The 18,700-nt window shown below is 35.4% G+C and overlaps 1 protein-coding gene across 5 annotated transcripts in view; it reads right to left on the bottom strand.

Moving 5' to 3' along the window:
* Nucleotides 1-16,785, bottom strand: part of TP63 (tumor protein p63) — a 263,807-nt gene extending 247,022 nt beyond the window's left edge. For all 5 annotated transcript variants that reach the window (XM_025377202.1, XM_025377205.1, XM_025377206.1 and 2 more), the window contains exon 1: nt 16,635-16,785. In XM_025377202.1, the coding sequence (XP_025232987.1) occupies nt 16,635-16,696 (62 nt within the window). In that variant the 5' untranslated portion in view covers nt 16,697-16,785. The remainder of the gene's footprint in view (nt 1-16,634) is intronic.
* Between the last annotated feature and the right edge of the window lie 1,915 nt (nt 16,786-18,700).

The raw sequence follows: 18,700 nt of genomic DNA, 5'->3' as shown, positions 1-18,700 counted from the left end.
GAATTGAGAACGTGTGAAGGGAAAGGCGTCAGGTTGCAATAAATAAGGGGCCATGGTATTGGAGCACACACTGCCATTTAAAGACTTTCCTCCTCTTCCATTACTTCTTGTTAGTTTTGGTGTCTTTATAAATATGCTTTCTTAAAATTACAGAGCCTACATACTTCTACTGGAGTAACCAGTTGTAATAACATATCTTTTTAAAATATTACTGTAAAATCTTTTGAAATTAGTTTATTTAATCTTTCTATGTGAAATCTTTAATCTTAGTTATGAAGGAAATACAGCCTATATTGTAGGCTCTCTTAATAGCAATTGCTTTCAAGAGAAGCAACATTTTCATTGCAAGTGAAATAAAAAGCATTGTCTTTAAAATGTATGCATACTTTTTAGTCCACTTGTTTTGAATCTCATGATTTTCATTACTAACTTTTCTATTCATGGAAACTTCTATAGCAATGGATGGGAGAAGGAGGGTAGAGGCTTGTTTTACATTTGTTTTCTTTAAGACAATGTTCTTTGGTAATCTGGCTTTGGTCTTCCTGTAAGGGCTGCATACACAATGATCAGGCAGCTTGTGTGTCTTAGAGCATGACATAACTACAAAAGAGATATCAGGCTTCCTGAGAGATACCACCCCATCTCCCTAAAAACAATCCACGTAGAGCTTGTGATGGCTTTCCAGATAAATATAATCAACAGATCCTCTGTCAACCTTCTGGATCATTGTGTGTGACTAAAGAAGGCATCAGAGGAGGACCTGTTGAGCTGGACCATCTTAGAGGTAGGTTGAACTATGAGTCATATTTAGTGACTTCGGTTAACTGCTCATCATGAAACTTAGATATTATTAATCAATCATTGCCTTAACACAGATATTGATAAGTTTTAGACATTTTAGCGCACCAGGGAAGACCTACTGTTTTCAGGTATGACTAATTAAGAAAAGTCTAGAATGACACAATAGTCATTGTTAGCCTAAGATCTTGAACTGGAGGATCTCATCAGTATTTGTGTTGCTATCTACTTACAGCACCCCTCCTTACTGGGTATTAAAAACTAACCACCTGTGAGCTGGCAAAGAACACTGATGCCTATCTGTTAAGGCTGTTGGAGTTCTTGGAAGTGACAAAGTGCTAAACAAATGCTATTATTTATAGTCTGTCCCTGTTCAATGAAAAGGATCCACAAAACACTGCTGCCAAGAGCCACCATGAGTTATCCAGCCTGACAATTTCATTTCACTGGTTGAAACTAAGCAGCATGCTTTGAGCAATGAAAATCATGGCATTCTCTTATGACTGGAAAAGCCTATTTCAGACCCAAGCTGCCTTTGGTTTCCAACAGTGTTTGCACTCCACATGTTCTCACATGATTCAACATTGCAACCAAAGGCGTTTTACAAAAGAATAAATTATGGGTGTGGCCACCAACTACATGTAGTCTCAAACCAGATTTATTTGTTTTTCTCACTTTTATTTTCAACTTTGTTTTTACGATTTATTTTTGTTATTATGAGAAGATAAATTCCCATAGGTCAGATTCCCACCTGCCTTATATCTTATATTAGGTCCTTCACTTGGTCTGAAACAGTGTGTCATGAAAGGGAAAGGTGTGTGTTGGTTGGGGGTGGAACCAAAAGTAGAAAAATGTATAACAGAATTATTTCAAGTTAAACATTTATTGAATATCTGTAATATACATGACTCAATGTTAGCTATAATGTATATTCAGAAATAATTAAAAGTTTGGTCATTTAAGTAAATGTAAATACAATATGTGAGGTATAAATAAAGTTGTATCAGAGAAGAAAAAAATACACATTATCTGTCAGATAAGCAAGAGCGTCCTTCACTCATTCATTCATCCATTTGCTAAGTCACTTCCTACGGATTTGTAAAATGCATACCCTATACCTACAGAAAATACCAAAATTAACAAGACAATCCCTCCCCTTGTCAGTTGTATAGTCAGGTTCTCAAACTTACGTGTGCATCAGAATGCCCTGATAACTGTGTTAAAATACAGATTGTTGAACTACAACTTCAGATTTTTAAATTCAATAGTACACATGTGAACCTGAGAATCTGCATTTGTAATACTATTCCCAGGTGCTACAGTTGTACTCTTGGGATCACAACTTGGGAACCATTGGATTAGATCCATACTTCTCAAATTGAATGTGTTCACAAATCACTTTGAGTTCTTGTTAAAATACAGATCCTTACCCAAAGGAAAAGAAGTCATTATATGAAAAAGACACTTGTATACATATATTTATAGTAACACAATTCACAAATGCAAAAATATGGAATCTGCTTAAGAGCCCAGCAACTAACAAGTGGATAATGTGGTATATATTCCATGGAATACTACGCAGCCATAAAAAAGGATGAGTTCATGTCCTTTGTAGGGACATGGATGAAGCTGGAAACCATCAATCTGAGCAAACTATCTCAAGGACAGAAAACCAAACACTGCATGTTCTCACTCATAGGTTCTCACTCATAGGAATTGAACAGTGAGAACACCTGGACACAGGGCGGGGAACATCACACACTGGGGCCTGTCGTGGGGTGGGGGGAGGAGGGAGGGATAGCATTAAGAGAAATACCTAATGTAAATGACGAGTTAATGGGTGCAGCACACCAACATGGCACATGTATATTTATGTAACAAACCCTCATGTTGTGCACATATACCCTAGAACTTAAAGTATAATAAGATAAATAAAATAAATAATAAATAAAAAATACATAATAAAAAATAAAAAAATTAAAAATAAGATCATACAATCCTAGAAACAGACTGGCTGGAAGACCATGGAGTAGCAGAAGTCATTCCGACAATGACAGACCAAATTGCAGCTGGAATACCCAGTACAGTTCTGCTTACTAGACTTCAAGAAAGATCTAAAAGTGGAAAAAGAACCAAAGAAGGGCAGTTCAAGCGACCAAAGGGTGTGTGGAAGGTGCTGCAGTATGAATACTGTATGAATATTTTGACTCCGGTCTGAAAAGATAAAAGAATGTTATCGAAAACTACATGGAATAGTTGAAGTCCCTTCAAGTTTGAAAGTAAGCATTTTAGGACAAATAAAAGGAAATTCAACTTTGTACTTGTGGAAACTAATCCCTAAATATGAATAGGTTTATACTGATTCATGGGTAACATGTCCATAATAAATTATTGGAAACTGGGATGTCTGAATATTAAGGAAGACAGCCATAGTCTCTTACAGTGCCTCTGTTGGTCTGTCTCAAACTGAATTGGGTGGGAAAAGGTATTGTCCAATATAAAAGTTCCATTTCACCATTAAAAAAAAAGAAAATGTGGTGTATATACACCATGGGATACTACTCAGCCAAAAAGGAAAGAAATAATGGCATTTGCAGCAACTTGGGTGGAATTGGAGACCATTATTTTAAGAGAAATAACTCAGAAATGGAAAATCAAATATGGTATATTCTTACCTGTAAGTGGGAGCTAAGCTATGTAGGCTCAAAGGCATAAGAATGATATATGGTCTTTGGGGACTCAAAGGGAAGAGTGGGTGGGAAGTGAGAGATAAAAGACTACTCACTTTTGGGTACAGTGTGCACTGCTTAGGCGATGGGTACACCAAAATCCCAGAAATCAGCATTAAAACACTCATCCATGTAACCAAAACCCACATGTTCCCCCAAAACTATTGAAATAATAAAAAATAAATAAAATGCAGATTCTCATTTAGTAGGACTGATGTGGGCACCAAATTTTGTATTATTCTACGCATTTCACTTTAAGTAGTGAGGGTCTGGTAGGTGAACAGAAACTTGTAAGTGAATATGCACAAAATACATTATGAAATAAATAGAAATTAAGAAAAACTTTGAAGAAAGGAATGAATTTTTATAGGAAAGATTGTGAGGATGTGCAGAGGGAGCAGGCTTGGTGCAAGCTTGGGGTATGAGAGAGGGGAAGGGACTTGGTGCAAGCTGGGGATATGAGAGAGGAGATTGTGGCCAGAAAGGAGCAAAATCACACATTAAGACTGTATGATTTGGGCCTGATAATTTCAGGTAATGAGGAACAACCCAGGGCATTTGTGTGGATTGGTACCTGAAGTGGAAATGGGAGCTTCTTAAGCTGAAAAGGCAGACGGACTGTAAGACAACATCGTGGGAAGGCAATCAAAAGGGAAATAGAGTTCCCAAAGAAATGGCAGATGCTACAGTGAAAAGGAAAAGGAGCCATGTAACAGAGGAGAGTTTTCTGAAGGTCAGTATATTGTCATAAAGGTCAGTAAATCACTTTGATGGTTGAGATTTCAGAAAACATGAGATTATTGAGTAACCGTGGGCCAACTATGATCCAAAAACAGCAGTGTTATCTAAAAAAATATGTCAGTTTCTTCTCTCATCCACCTGAATGAAAAGGAGTTTGTGCAGAAGGCATTGCTTCTGCTAAAGAACCTGGGCAATGTAGATGCTTTCAGAGAAAGAAAAGCCTTCAGTTAAGACAAGCTAGCAAAAGCAGAGAAAAAAAAAGGACAGAAATGGAAAGACATGATGATGAGTCAAAGCACCACATTAGGGGGAACAGTCACATAGGTAGAGTGGAAATGAATTAATTGGATTTTGTCAAGAGTTCATGGAGGAGGGCTTGATTCACATCACCAAATTTCAATAACAGAAATTGGTAACTGAGAGATTTCTGAGTTATCAACAGAAATGGGGGAGCAAAAGCATTGAGGCTTTTTTGTTTGTTTGTTTGTTTGTTAACCAATTAAAGGATAGCTTTTGAAGTAAGTGACCCCAAGTTTCCAAACTGGGCAACTCTAAGTTTTCAAAGTTAAGCCCCTGCCTGTAAGGGTTCTGATGGAAACATTTATTTCCAGAGGTAGAATAGACTGTCCTCAAATGTGACTGTCTGGGGCCAGGTGCAGTGGCTCATGCCTGGTCTCAGCACTTTGGGAGGCTGAGGCGGGCAGATCACCTGGGATCAGGAGTTCGAGACAAGCCTGGCCAACATGGCAAAACCGTCTCTACTAAAAATACAAAATTAGCTGGGCATAGTGGCACACACCTGTAATCCCAGCTACTTGGGAGTCTGAGGCAGGAGCATCGGAACCTGGGAGGCAGAAGTTGCAGTGAGCCAAGATTGCACCATTGCACTCCACCCTGGGCAACAAGAACAAAACTCGATCTAAAATAAATAAATAAATAAATAAATAAATAAATAAATAAATAAGGCTGTCTTGGATTAAGTTACAGGTGTGAGTGATACTTGGAAATATATTTCCTCTTTAGACTCCGACAATTTTTCCACAATGTTAAATTATTAGTTTTTGCAGTTTTCTGTCATAAGTTTCATTTATGCTTTAAAATCATTTCTATATAGAATTTACTGAGAGTTAAGGCACTTACTATTAAAGAAAATGTGATAGAAATCAGAATCCTACCCATAATCACCAACTATTTTACCCTGAACAGGTTACACAGCCTCTCTCTGCCTCAATTTCTTCCTACAAAATATCAATAATAAGACCTAACATCCTATAGTACTTACTGTATACCAGACTCTGTCTTAAGTCATTTGTACAATTAACTCATTTAATTCTTAAAGCAATCCAATCAGGTAGGTACTACTATTATCATGCTCCTTTATACGTGAAAAAACAAAAACAAAAACAAAATAGACATATAGATTAAGTTAGGAGGTATAACATTTGCCAGGGTGAGATTTTTGAATCTCACTCTGGGGCGCATTGGTCCCAGAATCTAGTCTCTTAAACATTATACTACTGTCTCTTGGTTAGAAATAAATAATAGTAGTAACTACTTTTTAAGGTAGTTTGAGAGTTAAATGTGTAAAGTGCTTGGAACAGTTCCTGACGCATAGTTAAAATTCAATAAATACTCGATATTTTGCTGTTCATATCTGTTTTCATTTTCTAAAAATACAAAGTCAAACGTTGAGGTCTTTTAAAATTAGTAATTGTGGTTTCTGCAGTTGTCCTAATTAATAAAAAAGTGCTAATCAAACCATATATCATCTTACCTCTACTAACTTAATGAAATTTAAAAATTATACTATTCAAAGCTGCAACTCTGTGGCAAAATACATTGGCATACTGTTTAAATAGTAAAGTTTTCCAGAAACTTGAAAAAGTGTACCCTCATTTACTACCCAACCCTCTTGCTTCTTAGGTGGCAGGACGTTGTGGCGGATGTAGTAAAATCTTTGGGTCAGATAGCCCTGACTCAGATGAGAATGGTAGTACAAACAGGTTTTTCCATTTATTAGTTAGGTCACCCTTGGTTAAGTTAGTTATCTCTGAGCATCATTTTTCTCATCTGCAAATTGGGAATATTAAGAATTGTGTTATATGAGATAATTCAGGTAAATTACATACCTTGTTTAGATTGAACATGTATAAGTTTGCTTTCCTTAAATATTTGGACCATTGAACTATCCCAAGGAAATAATTCAAAAGAAAGGTGGTTGTATAACATTCTTAATTAATAATAAAAATTATAACCAAACCAAATGTTCAAAAATAAGGGAAATAATAAACGTAGTAGATTATACAGATATGATGAGATACCGATACAGTCACTTACATCATAACTGGAAAGTGCTCATTAGATTATTTATCAATGAAAAACACATTGAAACTATTTATGATTATAACTTGTTTGTAAAAAAATTATGAACCTAGAAGACGGTATGGAAAACAAATGTTTTACTAAAGTTTTCTTTGTTGGCATCGTGATTATTAGAAACACATCACTTGTGTAATAAATACTTATTGAGATATAAGTAGTAGCAAGTCACAATTACTTTTATCTGAATATGTTTTATCTGAGAATTCCTAAAATGCTCTGACATTTATATTTCTACCTGAGCTTCAAAGATCTTCCTTTACCTCACACTTAATTAAGATTATTTCAGAACTAAATTTGCTACAGTAAAAACAAATACATAAAAATGTTGAAGTTGTAAATTTCTCATCATATATCCAGTATTGAGTATTTAATAAATACGTGCAGAACATTATTAAATAGTTTTACAGCTTTCAAACTACAAACTCAACTACTAAGTTTACAATGAAAGTGAACTATTTTCCTTCTCCTATTGTTCCTTGTCCCCCAGCCAAACGGAATTTCTGAATTTATTTAAAGATTAGGTATTTAAAAATCTTGTTAAATGTACTTAATTCAGAGAGGCTAGGTATTAAAAACAAATATCATACAAAATCCAAGAGGCATGTTTTGCCAGTTTTATTTATGTGTTTATATTTTTGATATGTTGCTGTTTCAATGTCTTAGTTCAGTTTACACAACGGCCCAATTTTACTTTTGCAAAGCAAAGCTTGGACTGTTTTAAAAAAGTGTTCTATAATATTTTTAGTTTTTTCAGGTATATTCTTTACTAACAAGCAGCAAAGAAAGAAGAGTTTCTATGAAAGAAAGAAAGAGCAAAAGAAAAGAAGGGAGGTCAAAAACTGAAGGGAAAAATAAGCTTTCCACTTCACTCCTTTAAAGGATTGAAGATATAGAAGTAAAATTGTATATACATTTTATATAGGAACACAAGCTGGCACCTTGCACACCATACAGGAGGTTCAGTAGTGCATTCATAGAGCATCACTGAAGCCTTTTGTTCAGCAAGAAAAAAATGAGTGAACCTCTGACTGTATAAAGTGTGTCAGTGTGACAGCAACATTTACAACGGACCACATTTGCAGCAGTACTAACTTGAAGATAAATCATGCATTAATATTTCACATTTTGTTGCAGAATTCTCAATTACAGCCACATCAGCCTCTATAGGATACTAAAAAAAGAGCTTATGCAGGTACAAAGATTTATCATATTCGATAGTATCAATTAAGATGCTGAAAGAAAACCCATCAATTTTACTTTTGATTGCTCATCATTTAGTTTGGAAAATTCTGTCAAGTATAAAGTCTCATTTACTGCCTGAGATAACAAAAGTGTTAAAAGGAAAATAATGAAATAGAAAAATACATCTTATTAAGACTTTTTATATAGAGGCAGTTGCAGTGTCATGGAAAAGTTGGAAGAAAGTATATTTCTTCATTGAAAGCTTTAATGAATAATATATTCATTGTTCATGTAGTTAAGAAGTAAATGACACTGTTAAATTCAAGTGCAAAAACAGAAGTTTCTTTGAGTCAGAAAATAAAGAAGAAAGAAAAGCTAAGGATGAATTTCAAAAAAAATATTTAAAGTTTGATGTTTTAAAAATTGAACACATTGATAAAATGTCAGCATTTGTTGGTTAAGTTAAATGCAGTCAACAGTCTTAAGACATGACATACTTGACTTTAAAAGAAAGAGTTCATATAGTTCACTATTATATATTTGTATATGTTCCATTATTTATTCCCATGATAAATCAACATCTGTTTAAAAAGATTAAACATCTAGCTAGTCAAATGACTGACTAAATAATCACTCTAGGTTCAATTTTGTATTTCTTGACTCAAAATGCTTTCTCAGTCTTAACATTATTAAGATACTGGTTTTGCCCTCAATTATGAGAAAACTCCCTGAGCTAATGGAATTTCAGAATGAGTGTTTGCTGTTCAATTTAACAGATTAGGTTCACCCATTTGTAACAAAAGAAAAAAGAACTGGAAATTTGAAAGTGGCAAGAGATTTTGAACCCTGAAATTTATTCTTCTAAGCTTAATGATTTCATTCTGAACTTCAAATAATCTAATTCATCATAAGAGAGTCAGATAAAGTAGAGAACGGAAGGCAAACAATAAAAATAAGAATAAGGATGGAGTGAGAATTAATTCCCACAATCTAAGTGATCCCCCAAATATTATGGTTTATGGTAAAACACACATGTTAATAACTGTCATTTCCAAAACCTTGACTAACCAATAAGTACACATCACCTATGTCCATTTCTCATTCTATTTTAAATGGAACAAAGTGGCTTCCAGAGGTTGGGACGTGTGTAATTACATAGATGGAGTCTGTGCACTTTGATCGTAATTACAGTGTTTTATCCATCCATCACTTGTTGCTTGAGGATTTTTTCCTTGGTGAATTATTTAAAGAGATAGAAACCCTGTCAGGACAAATTTGAGCTTCAAAATAGCTAATCAGAAACTTGGCTCTCTTGTCCTGAAACAGAGGTTGAAAATTGTCACTTTAATCTTACAATCCATTTGGCTTTGAAATAAAGTGAGAACGTGAAGTCTTTCTTTGGGAGCATGTGTCTCTGTTTTTCAGTATCTCTGGTTACCTTTTTATGAGCGTGTATTGGGGCATTGGGTCTAAGTTTGCCTCACTGTAGGTAGTGGTTTTCAAAATTGGGTGTGCAAACAAATGAATCATCTGAAATGTCTGATAAAAATGCTGACCTCGCATTCATTCCTTTGGCTCCCGATTTCTCAGAGAGAGGCATCGATGTAATCTCAAACCCCAAATTAACTGAGAACCTTACAACACCAAAAAGTGTAGAACTATTTCTCCACGTGTGGTCTGATAACCACCTGAATCAAAATTGTTTGTTTATAGTTTACAGTGCGTTTCCAAGGCTCCACCCAAGCCCTCTCAATACCTGACATCAGAAGTGAGTACGTGCATGCCTGTGTTTCCTGGATCTAAATTTGGCCTTCAAAATTTTAGAGCTGCCATCTAAGAGTCAGATATATCTCCGTGTAAAAGAGCTTGAGGAACTTTAACAGAAACTAGTCATAAAAATCACTGTTTCAATTTACTGCCTCAAGAGCAGATGCTTGCATCTGCAGTCCCCAGGCTAGCTTGTCCAGTGTTTTTCAACCCCACCTTGTACCTTGCATTATTTCTATACAGTTACTTTTACCTTGGATTCCCTGAGGTCTAGGATTGTATTTCACTCATATATTCTACCTTCTCCACTTTGCACCATAAAAACATAATAAATTCATGGAACAGTTTAGTTAAACGCATCAAAACAAAACTCAGTTTTCTAGTGTCCATATCTACAATTTGGGGATAACAATTCCTACCTTGGTGGATTAGTTTCCTATTGCTGCCATGACAAGTTACCACAAATTTACTGGCTTAAACTAGCACAAATTTAGTATCTTACAGTTCTGTAGATCAGAAGCCTGATGTGGGTCTCCCAGAGCTGAGAGCAAGGTGTTGGCAGGACTTCGTTGCTTTTGGAGACTGTAGGAGAAATTCAGTTTCCTTGCCCTTTCCAACTTCCTTGGCTCCTGACCCACTTCCACCTTCAAAACCAGCAATAGCCTGTCAAGTCTTTTTTTTAACAACACATCACTTTGACTCTTCTACCTTCTGCTTTCTTGTGATTACGTGGTGCCCACAGGGATAATCTGAGTTATTCCACCTGTTTTGAAGTCAGTTGATTAGCAGCCTTAATTCCATCTACAACCTTAATTCTGCTTTGCCGTGTAACAACATATTCACAGGTTCTGAGGATTAGGATGTGGCTATCTTTAGAGACTATTATTCTGCCTGTCTCCCAGGTAGGTCAGATGTGCAATGTATTGGGAAACATTTTGTCAACTACAAAATTTTATACACATCTAATATAATGCTATGTTTTGTGTTAAAGAGAGCTTTGAACTGGTAGTCAAGAGACTTGAATTATCATCCTGGTTCTGTTACTGTTTTTGCTGTGTGATCTTGGACAATTCACTGAACCACTCTGGGATTCAGATTCCTTAATTCTAAAGTATAAGAACTGAGGGGGACAAGCCAAGATAATGTCAAGACCCCAAATTATCTTTCTTCTGAAAGTTGATATAAAGTGGAACTCGAGGTATGCTTACATGAAAACACAATTGTTGGAAGGCAGCTCCAGTTCACTGGCACACTGTACACATAATATGATAGTAGAACTGAACAATACAGCGGGTCATGGAAAATGTTTTGTTTAACATCTTTTCCATATAACGCTGATGAGAAAAAAATAAATCAGTTCCCAACTGGGGTCACTGTCTATGTGGAGTTTTTGTGTTCTCTTCATGTCTACACGGATTTTCCAGGTACTCCTGTTTCCTCCCACATTTCAAAGATACACACATTAGGTTCGTTGGTGTGTCTAAATTGCCCCATTGTGAGTGAGTGTGTGTGTGTGTGTGTGTGTGTGTGTGTGTGTGTGTCCTGCAATGCAATAGCATCCAGTCTAGGGTTGGTTTCTACCTTCCACCCTGAGCTACTGAGATAGGCTCTGGCACTGAGATCGTGAACTGGAATAAGCAGGTTGGAAAATAATTAAATGAATGAATATACATCATCGTAAAATAAAAATTCACAAAGTATATGGTAATCATAAAATACATGATGATAAATGATGCAGTCGAAAAGTGCTCAGCAAGCCTACTATATTTTTATTTGCTTTGGAATTGTGTGGTGGTAGGGGGTGCTCCTTACAATTTTTGCTTTGCGAAGATTTATTCCTTGATTTAACATACTACCACTATGACCATCACTCATTGATTCACCAAAAATTGGGTAAATAATTATCTTACTTCTTTGTATTAATCTTTCTTAAATATATGTGTAGCTCACATTTATCTTAATGTTTAATATTAGAAATCTTGCGGGTCTATATTTAGAAGATTGGTGATGGTTTTGTGACCCGAAATATGCCATAGAAACTTAACTGTTGTTTATATCAATTAGCCTACGGTAAAATTGGTTTCATTAATTACACACTGTTTTGCTTAAAATCACAATCTCCAAGAACCTATCAATAATGTTCAGTGAGAACTTACCATACACTAAGGGGCTGTATTTCAGAGTTGAGTTGAGTTTATTTCTCAAAGTTCTAGTTGTGAACAGTAAATGAGAGGTTTTCATCCCTACTTAACTCATGAGGAACTTTGATTTAGATAGCTTAAGTGATTCCATGAAGGTCACATAATCATTTAGTGGTGGAGTTTACTTACTACAATTCAGATCTCTTGCAAATCCTATGTGCACTCTGCTAATACGACTCTCTGCTATTTAAATGCACTCACCGCTTAGATGCAGCACACGGAAAAATAGCAGCATTATGCTTTTGGCTAACCACAGTTGGCCATAAATATATTTTGAAGCTTATCCATTAGATACTGAAGAATTTTTTCTTGATTACAATTGATAGATATGTTAGATCCTGAAGATAAACTGTAACTTAATATTTCTTTAAAAGTGTGTATAAACAACTGTGTATAAACAACATATGCAGACTGTAGCGTGCTGGCTCATTCCTTTCAGTCAGAGAAACTTGGTGATTACGGAGATGGCTAAAAGCCAGTGTGCTCATTAAAATGGATGGATACATCATTTACCCTATATCAAAAATTATGTTATATTATTAATTGCTATATCAATTATTTTGGAAATCTTCATGTGTACATAAACAACATCATGGCATACTTTTTTAATGAGTGTAGTTGTCACAATCCTGGCAGGAAAAAAAGCATGATACTGGCAAGAAAAAAGGAAATTGAAGAAAGTTTAATGAAGAGTAAGGAATATGATGTGGCTCCCTAGAATTAGCAATGGCTGGAAATGGTTACCCCTCCTAAGCTTGAAGAAAAGGAAAGGGAGGGAATAAACTACTCAAAGTCAGGGGACTTGGACCTGCAGCAAGGGCCTCTGAGAGGATCTGCAACCTTTAGCCAAAAACCAACAGGGAGTCAGCCAGGGAAGCTAATATTCCAACTTCACTCTCCTGCAGGAGATTGCCACTGGTTGAATTCAACAGGAAACCGGAGAAGAAAAGACCTGTTAATGCAATTATCAGGAAGCAGCTTCTTGAGGAAAAGAACAAGAAAGAAAAAGAACAGATGTGGAGGAGTAAGTGAAGGACTCCCAACACAGAACTGCATCTGCCTTTAGGTGATTTTATCTTACAAATGAAAGGATCTTCCACTATAAGTTCATTGTCATCACTCTTCCTTTTGGGATATATTTAGAAAGTACAGCTAATAAAGTTGACCTTTAAGCCAGTAAAGAGTACAATTCACAACAAATATGTAATTCACACAAAAAACACTTCTTATTATCCACAGAGTATTTTAATAGTTTGATGCCTCTTTGGAATGACTAAGAAAAAATAATACAAAATATTTTACTGGTGGTTCAAATTGAAATGATGTTTACTTTTCTCTAATTTTTAACCCTCAGTTATCACATAATTTCAAAATTTAATTTCGATTCATGCTTACCATTTTAACTGGTTTATTTTTTGTAAAAATACTTTGAAAATTTAATCTATTAAAATTACTTTGTTAAAAAATAAATTGTACAAAGTATATGGAAATTCTAGAAATTAGAGAATGGAAAATTGCCCAAGTTTTAGCCCAAACAACACATTAACAAGGATGTATCTTCTGAAGTGCTAAATTTTAGATTCATTTTCAATATTCACCTAATAAAAATAAACAACAAACAATTTATTTTGTACAAGTTTCTATCCATAAATTAAAGGTAACTAACCCATTGACTTATTTATTGAACTTTTATAATTTTATCTATACATCAATATTTTAAAAATTAAGTTAGTAATCAAATGGTAATGTGATTTTATCCAACTTTTATTCCTCTTGGTATTGTTAATATTATCAGAAGGGGAACTTAATCAGCTCTAAGGTGTTAACTGCCTTTTTGGTTTTCAGAAAAGTTTCTGCAAAGACTAAAGTAAATTAGCATTGTCATCAAGGCACAACTAAATGTTCAACACGCTAATATGTTTAAGTGGAAAGGAAAAAAACAGAGGACGAAGTCCCAATTTTAACTGAGAGAATGATGACCATCGTCCTCTGAAACATGCATTTAAACACTTTTTTTGGAATGGCATTAACATTTCGTAATAAAAGATAACATCTGCCATATTTTTCTATTCTGTACGGGAATTCATAAATTAAGGTAGCTTGGAGTTTAAAATATCAAGATACCCTGTTCTTTCTTTAAAAAATTATCTTTCATGACTTTTGCTAAACACAAGGTCAGTAAAGACAAATTTAACTATGTAGATGACTATGATTATGGAATGATTAAATTTGGTCTTTCTTAAAATAGCTTTTGTAAACTGAGAACTACAACGGTTGTCTGCTTAGAAAAATCAGCTCAAACCCATTCACTCATGAGGTATCAAAGAAAATATTGTTTGATCCTTGTTTCGACAATATACATTATCATAATTCCTTTAGTGATATTTCACTTACTCATTTATTCACTAAGTAGTAAAAGTTGGAAAAGAGTAATAATTCAGTCCTTAAAATATATGACAAACAGTTAAAATATTTGAGGAAAATATATTTCAGATTAAATATATAAGTACTGTAACGTTAAATAAATGAATGTAACAGTCACATCTAATTCATTTTTGTATTTGCAATGCCTTCCACAGAGCAGATGCTTAGTAAGAGCTACGTTTCACCACCTTAATGTTTTTGCTGGTTAAGCTTGCATTACAAATGAGAAGTACATATTCTTGCCTAAAATTATTAGGCAAATAATTGCTCCCTGGCCATTCTGAACCATAGTCTCACAGCTTCTCAACATGACCCCCTCCCTTCCCCAAAAGTATCAGGCACCATGATCAAAGCCCAGGGCATTCTAGGAAAAATTAAAACTACTTAAAAATACTATGCAGCCATAAAAAAGAATGAGATCATGTCCTCTGCAGGAATTTAGATGGAGCTGGAGGCCATTATCCTCAGCAAACTAACACAGGAGGAGAAAACCAAATACCGTATGTTCTCACGTGTAAGTGGGAGCTAAATGATGAGAACACATGGACACATAGAGGGGAACAACATGCACTGGGGCCTTTCAGAGGGTGGAAGGTGGGAGGAGGGAGAGGATCAGGAAAAATAACTAATGGGTACTAGGCTTAGTACCTGAGTGATAAAATAATCTGTACAACGAACCCCTATGACACAAGTTTACCTGTGTAACAAACTTGCACTTGTATCCTTGAACTTAAAATAAAGGTTAAAAAAAAAAAAACCCAAAAATACTATGATTGCTTAGAATGTTACAGTATGTCAAAAACTGAGATGACATTTGCTCCATGAACTAAGAGATCATCAAGGTAATATAAAAAGTATTTTCTCTATTTCTTTATATTTATAGGCCTCTCTTATTAATCATTAGAAATGCTTCCAGAGATGTATGCAGGATTGAAGTGTGGGTTATTAGTCAATAGAAGGAAGTTTCTTCTAAAGCTTCCCTGGATCCAAGCACCTACTTTAGGAGAGATGCCCTAAAGAGCAGCATTACACAATTACTGTTTCATCACAATTACGTTCTTAGAACTATTATTTCCAATGATGTGTAATGGAATAGATAATTTTGCGATTAGAAACAATTTTGAGAACCAGAAAAACCTTTGGTGTTTTTCTATTTAATCAACCCAATCCCCAACTCCAGCTAAATCTAATTTTCATATTATACAAGAACATAAATTCTAGAGCCATTCATTTTTTGCTAATATCGTTGTTCGCGGCAAACAGCAAGACACAAATCAAGCCACCACCACCATTTTCCATTGAAGCCTTGGAGACCCCAAGCTTGCTTCCCCTCTCTCTTTTTGCACCCTTTTCTTTTTCTCTCCTCTATTTCATTTGCTTCTCTGCCTTGTTCTTTCTCTTCTGCCTTCTCACACAACCCACCAGAAACCTCACAGGAAGAGAAACAGTCTACATATCCCACATTAGTGTTCTACATGGTGGCAAATCATGTTAATGAAAGAAGATCATACATCTTTCATACTCTGCTAGTCTACAGTAAGTGAGTCCTGCCCAGAGAGAACAGAATCTGCTTCTTGTATCCAGCTCCAACAGACACAGGTGGTAAATGACCAGTTAACCCTTTGTAACCCCATCATTTTCAACACGCAAAGGACCTCTCTCATTTTGTCTTATAAAATAAAGTACGAAATCTCATGCTGTCAAACTAGCAACATCACATTGCTACATATGACTTGAATATCTCCCATAACTTTATGACTGGAAAAACACTGTTCAGATTTCATTTACCAGTTTAAAAATAGCAAAGTCTAATTTGAAGCACATACACACACAATTGTGCACCCTCACTAATATTCTCTCTTGGTACTAGGCAAATGTTTCTAAATAAAATTTACTACAATCACAGGCTTTAAAAGTCAGATTTGTTAAAAGATATTCGTTATCAAACATATCAAAAAAAAATATTCCTTAGAAAACACCATGACAAGCCACAATCTTTTTGGTACAACAATGGCTAGTTATCCATTTCTTAATGTATAAATCAAAATTATTTGGTGTTTATCTTGACTTGAAGATTATCCATACATTTTTATATCCCTGCCCAGTGAAATTCTTATTGAGTGAGTAGGTGCTGAACAAGGCAAATAATATATTTTAAACATTCTTAAATGGTGTGATAATTTTTTTAAATGGGAAGATTAGCTTCAAATTTTTTCACTTTGTAGATCCAGATATCAACCAAAAAAGACATTTAGAAAATATGCCCACAGACCACTTTAAGTCCACAGAAATAATATCACTGTGCTCACTAAACAAGGAGGAATTGTTCTTTGTACACAGCTGAAACATTCGTAATACACAAGGCACTTCAATTAAGTTTTGAGAGAAGTTATGTCACATTTAAACTCACCGCTGGATGTAAGGGTCAGGGCAGTACTGTAGGGTGGCACACCGTGAAGTTTCAAAATTCATTTCCTTCAACTGTCTTTGATGCCAACAAATGGAGACCAATTACATAAAATATACACATACACCTGTGTATATATAGATATAAAGCCGGGAGGCTAAAAGCAATAGGGTCAAATGCTATCAGACATAGAAGTTTAGGCACTTCTCCCCTTCACACATATTTGCAAAGAGGCGGAGCGTTTCTTGAGTTTAGCCAATGAGATCCATCAAGTGACTAAAACTTCATAAAGGCTCGATTCTTACCAGCTGGGCATCCTCTCTAATGTTGTTCTTCCCCCTCTCTCACGGCTTCAGAGTCCTTGACGTATAGTAGCCACACTTGTTGTTGGCAGTTTGGAGCTGGAGGCATCTCTGAACTTCTGATCTCTGTCGTGATTGGATGCTGGCATGAATGGCATCAGAGTTTAATTTCAGCAGCCTGGACTTTTGTAACCGAACTGAGCCGATGAGTGTCCACCCTGCTCCAGCTACATAACACTTCCCTGTATCTGGATACTGATTTGATTTGAGGATTTCTGTGACTATTTCTGGGGCTAAAATGTTTGGTAGAGCTGCTTAGGGAAGTTTTGTTTTGTTTTGTTTTTTTCATCTATTTCCCTCCCTCCCCGCCCTTCAGTTTCCCTTTCAGCCAACCGCCTGTTGTGGTCACAATCTCAAATAGCAAAGACAGGGAAATTCCTTGATTATATTTAACTTAGAACTCACTCTTCCTCTCAGCTAAGAGAAAGAGATATCCCTTTCACATCCCCTTAGAAGTTTTGCCTGGCCCGAATAAAAGAAAATAACCTTTATTGAGTTAAATATCCTACCTCAAACATATGCACATATACTTACATATACTATAGTAATTTTCTTAAAGATATTAAAATGAGAAATAATATATTATTGTAGAATATTTTGAAATGCACAAATTATTTCAAACTGCCTGTTAATAAAAATATTCTAGTTTATTTTAATCTCTATCAGTCGGCTCCACTCTCTTCTTTATGTCTTACAATTTTTGCTGTTTTTGGTTTTGCTTTGACTTGACCTACTTAGAAAGGAAATCATAAAATTGTTCATATATTCCCAAATCAGCATAATACCAGGAAAGTCTACATACAAAATAATTTATTTCCTTTCTGAATATGGGCTGTAAACTTATCCTGGTTTTGTGGATTTGGAAATTGAATGAAATATGATTCAGAAGTTAAATTAGGATAGACTCCAACAGGAGGAAAAAAAAAAACACTCTGTGTATCTAATGGTCACTAACATGGCAAGTTCATATCTTCCATTCACCGCCTAATCACAGGACACACCTGTAAACAGGTGACATCAGTAAATGTCAAAGTTGTGAGACAATCTAAAGCCGTTTCAGAGAAATTTGACATTTCCCTGTAAGTAAATCTGACTCAAAATGTGTTTCATAAAAATATTTTATTTGTTGCTTCAGCCAGGATGGAAGGGAGAAGCTATTTAAAACTTGACATTCTCTTCCTTTACTTAGCCCGAGAGCAGCTAACATCTGTGAATTGTGAAATTCACAAACAGGCCAGCCTCAACCCCAGCCAAATCAAACAGCTTGCTCCACAAAATGTAAAACTAAAAGGGAAGATTATTTAACTAATTAATTATAGATTTGTTAATTGGAGTTAAAGAGTTTGGCTTTCTTCTCTGCTATTAGCAAATACAGATGACCTAAATATAAGGTTCTGAAATTAAAAATAATCAGTTTCCTGTGACCACAGCCAAGTGATTCCATTTATAATGAAAGGTGGACTGATGATTTCTAGTGCAGAACTTCTCAAGTTTTAATGTGCCTGTGAGGCACCTAGAAATCTTGTTAATACAGATTCTGGTTCAGTAGGTCTGGGGTGAGACCTGAGACTCTGCATTTCTGACACGTTCCCAGGTTACTTGATGCTGCTGGTCCTTGGACCATACTTTGGAGTGTCGAGCCCTAGTGTTCGTTCCAGGTCTGATATTTACAATTTGACATCCCTAGGAAATGAGGAAGAACTCTTC

Source organism: Theropithecus gelada, chromosome 2, assembly GCF_003255815.1.
Source record: "Theropithecus gelada isolate Dixy chromosome 2, Tgel_1.0, whole genome shotgun sequence".
Lineage (NCBI taxonomy): Eukaryota > Metazoa > Chordata > Mammalia > Primates > Cercopithecidae > Theropithecus > Theropithecus gelada.
Note: the sequence above shows the minus strand (reverse complement) of the source record. Positions and strands in the feature narration are given on the sequence as shown.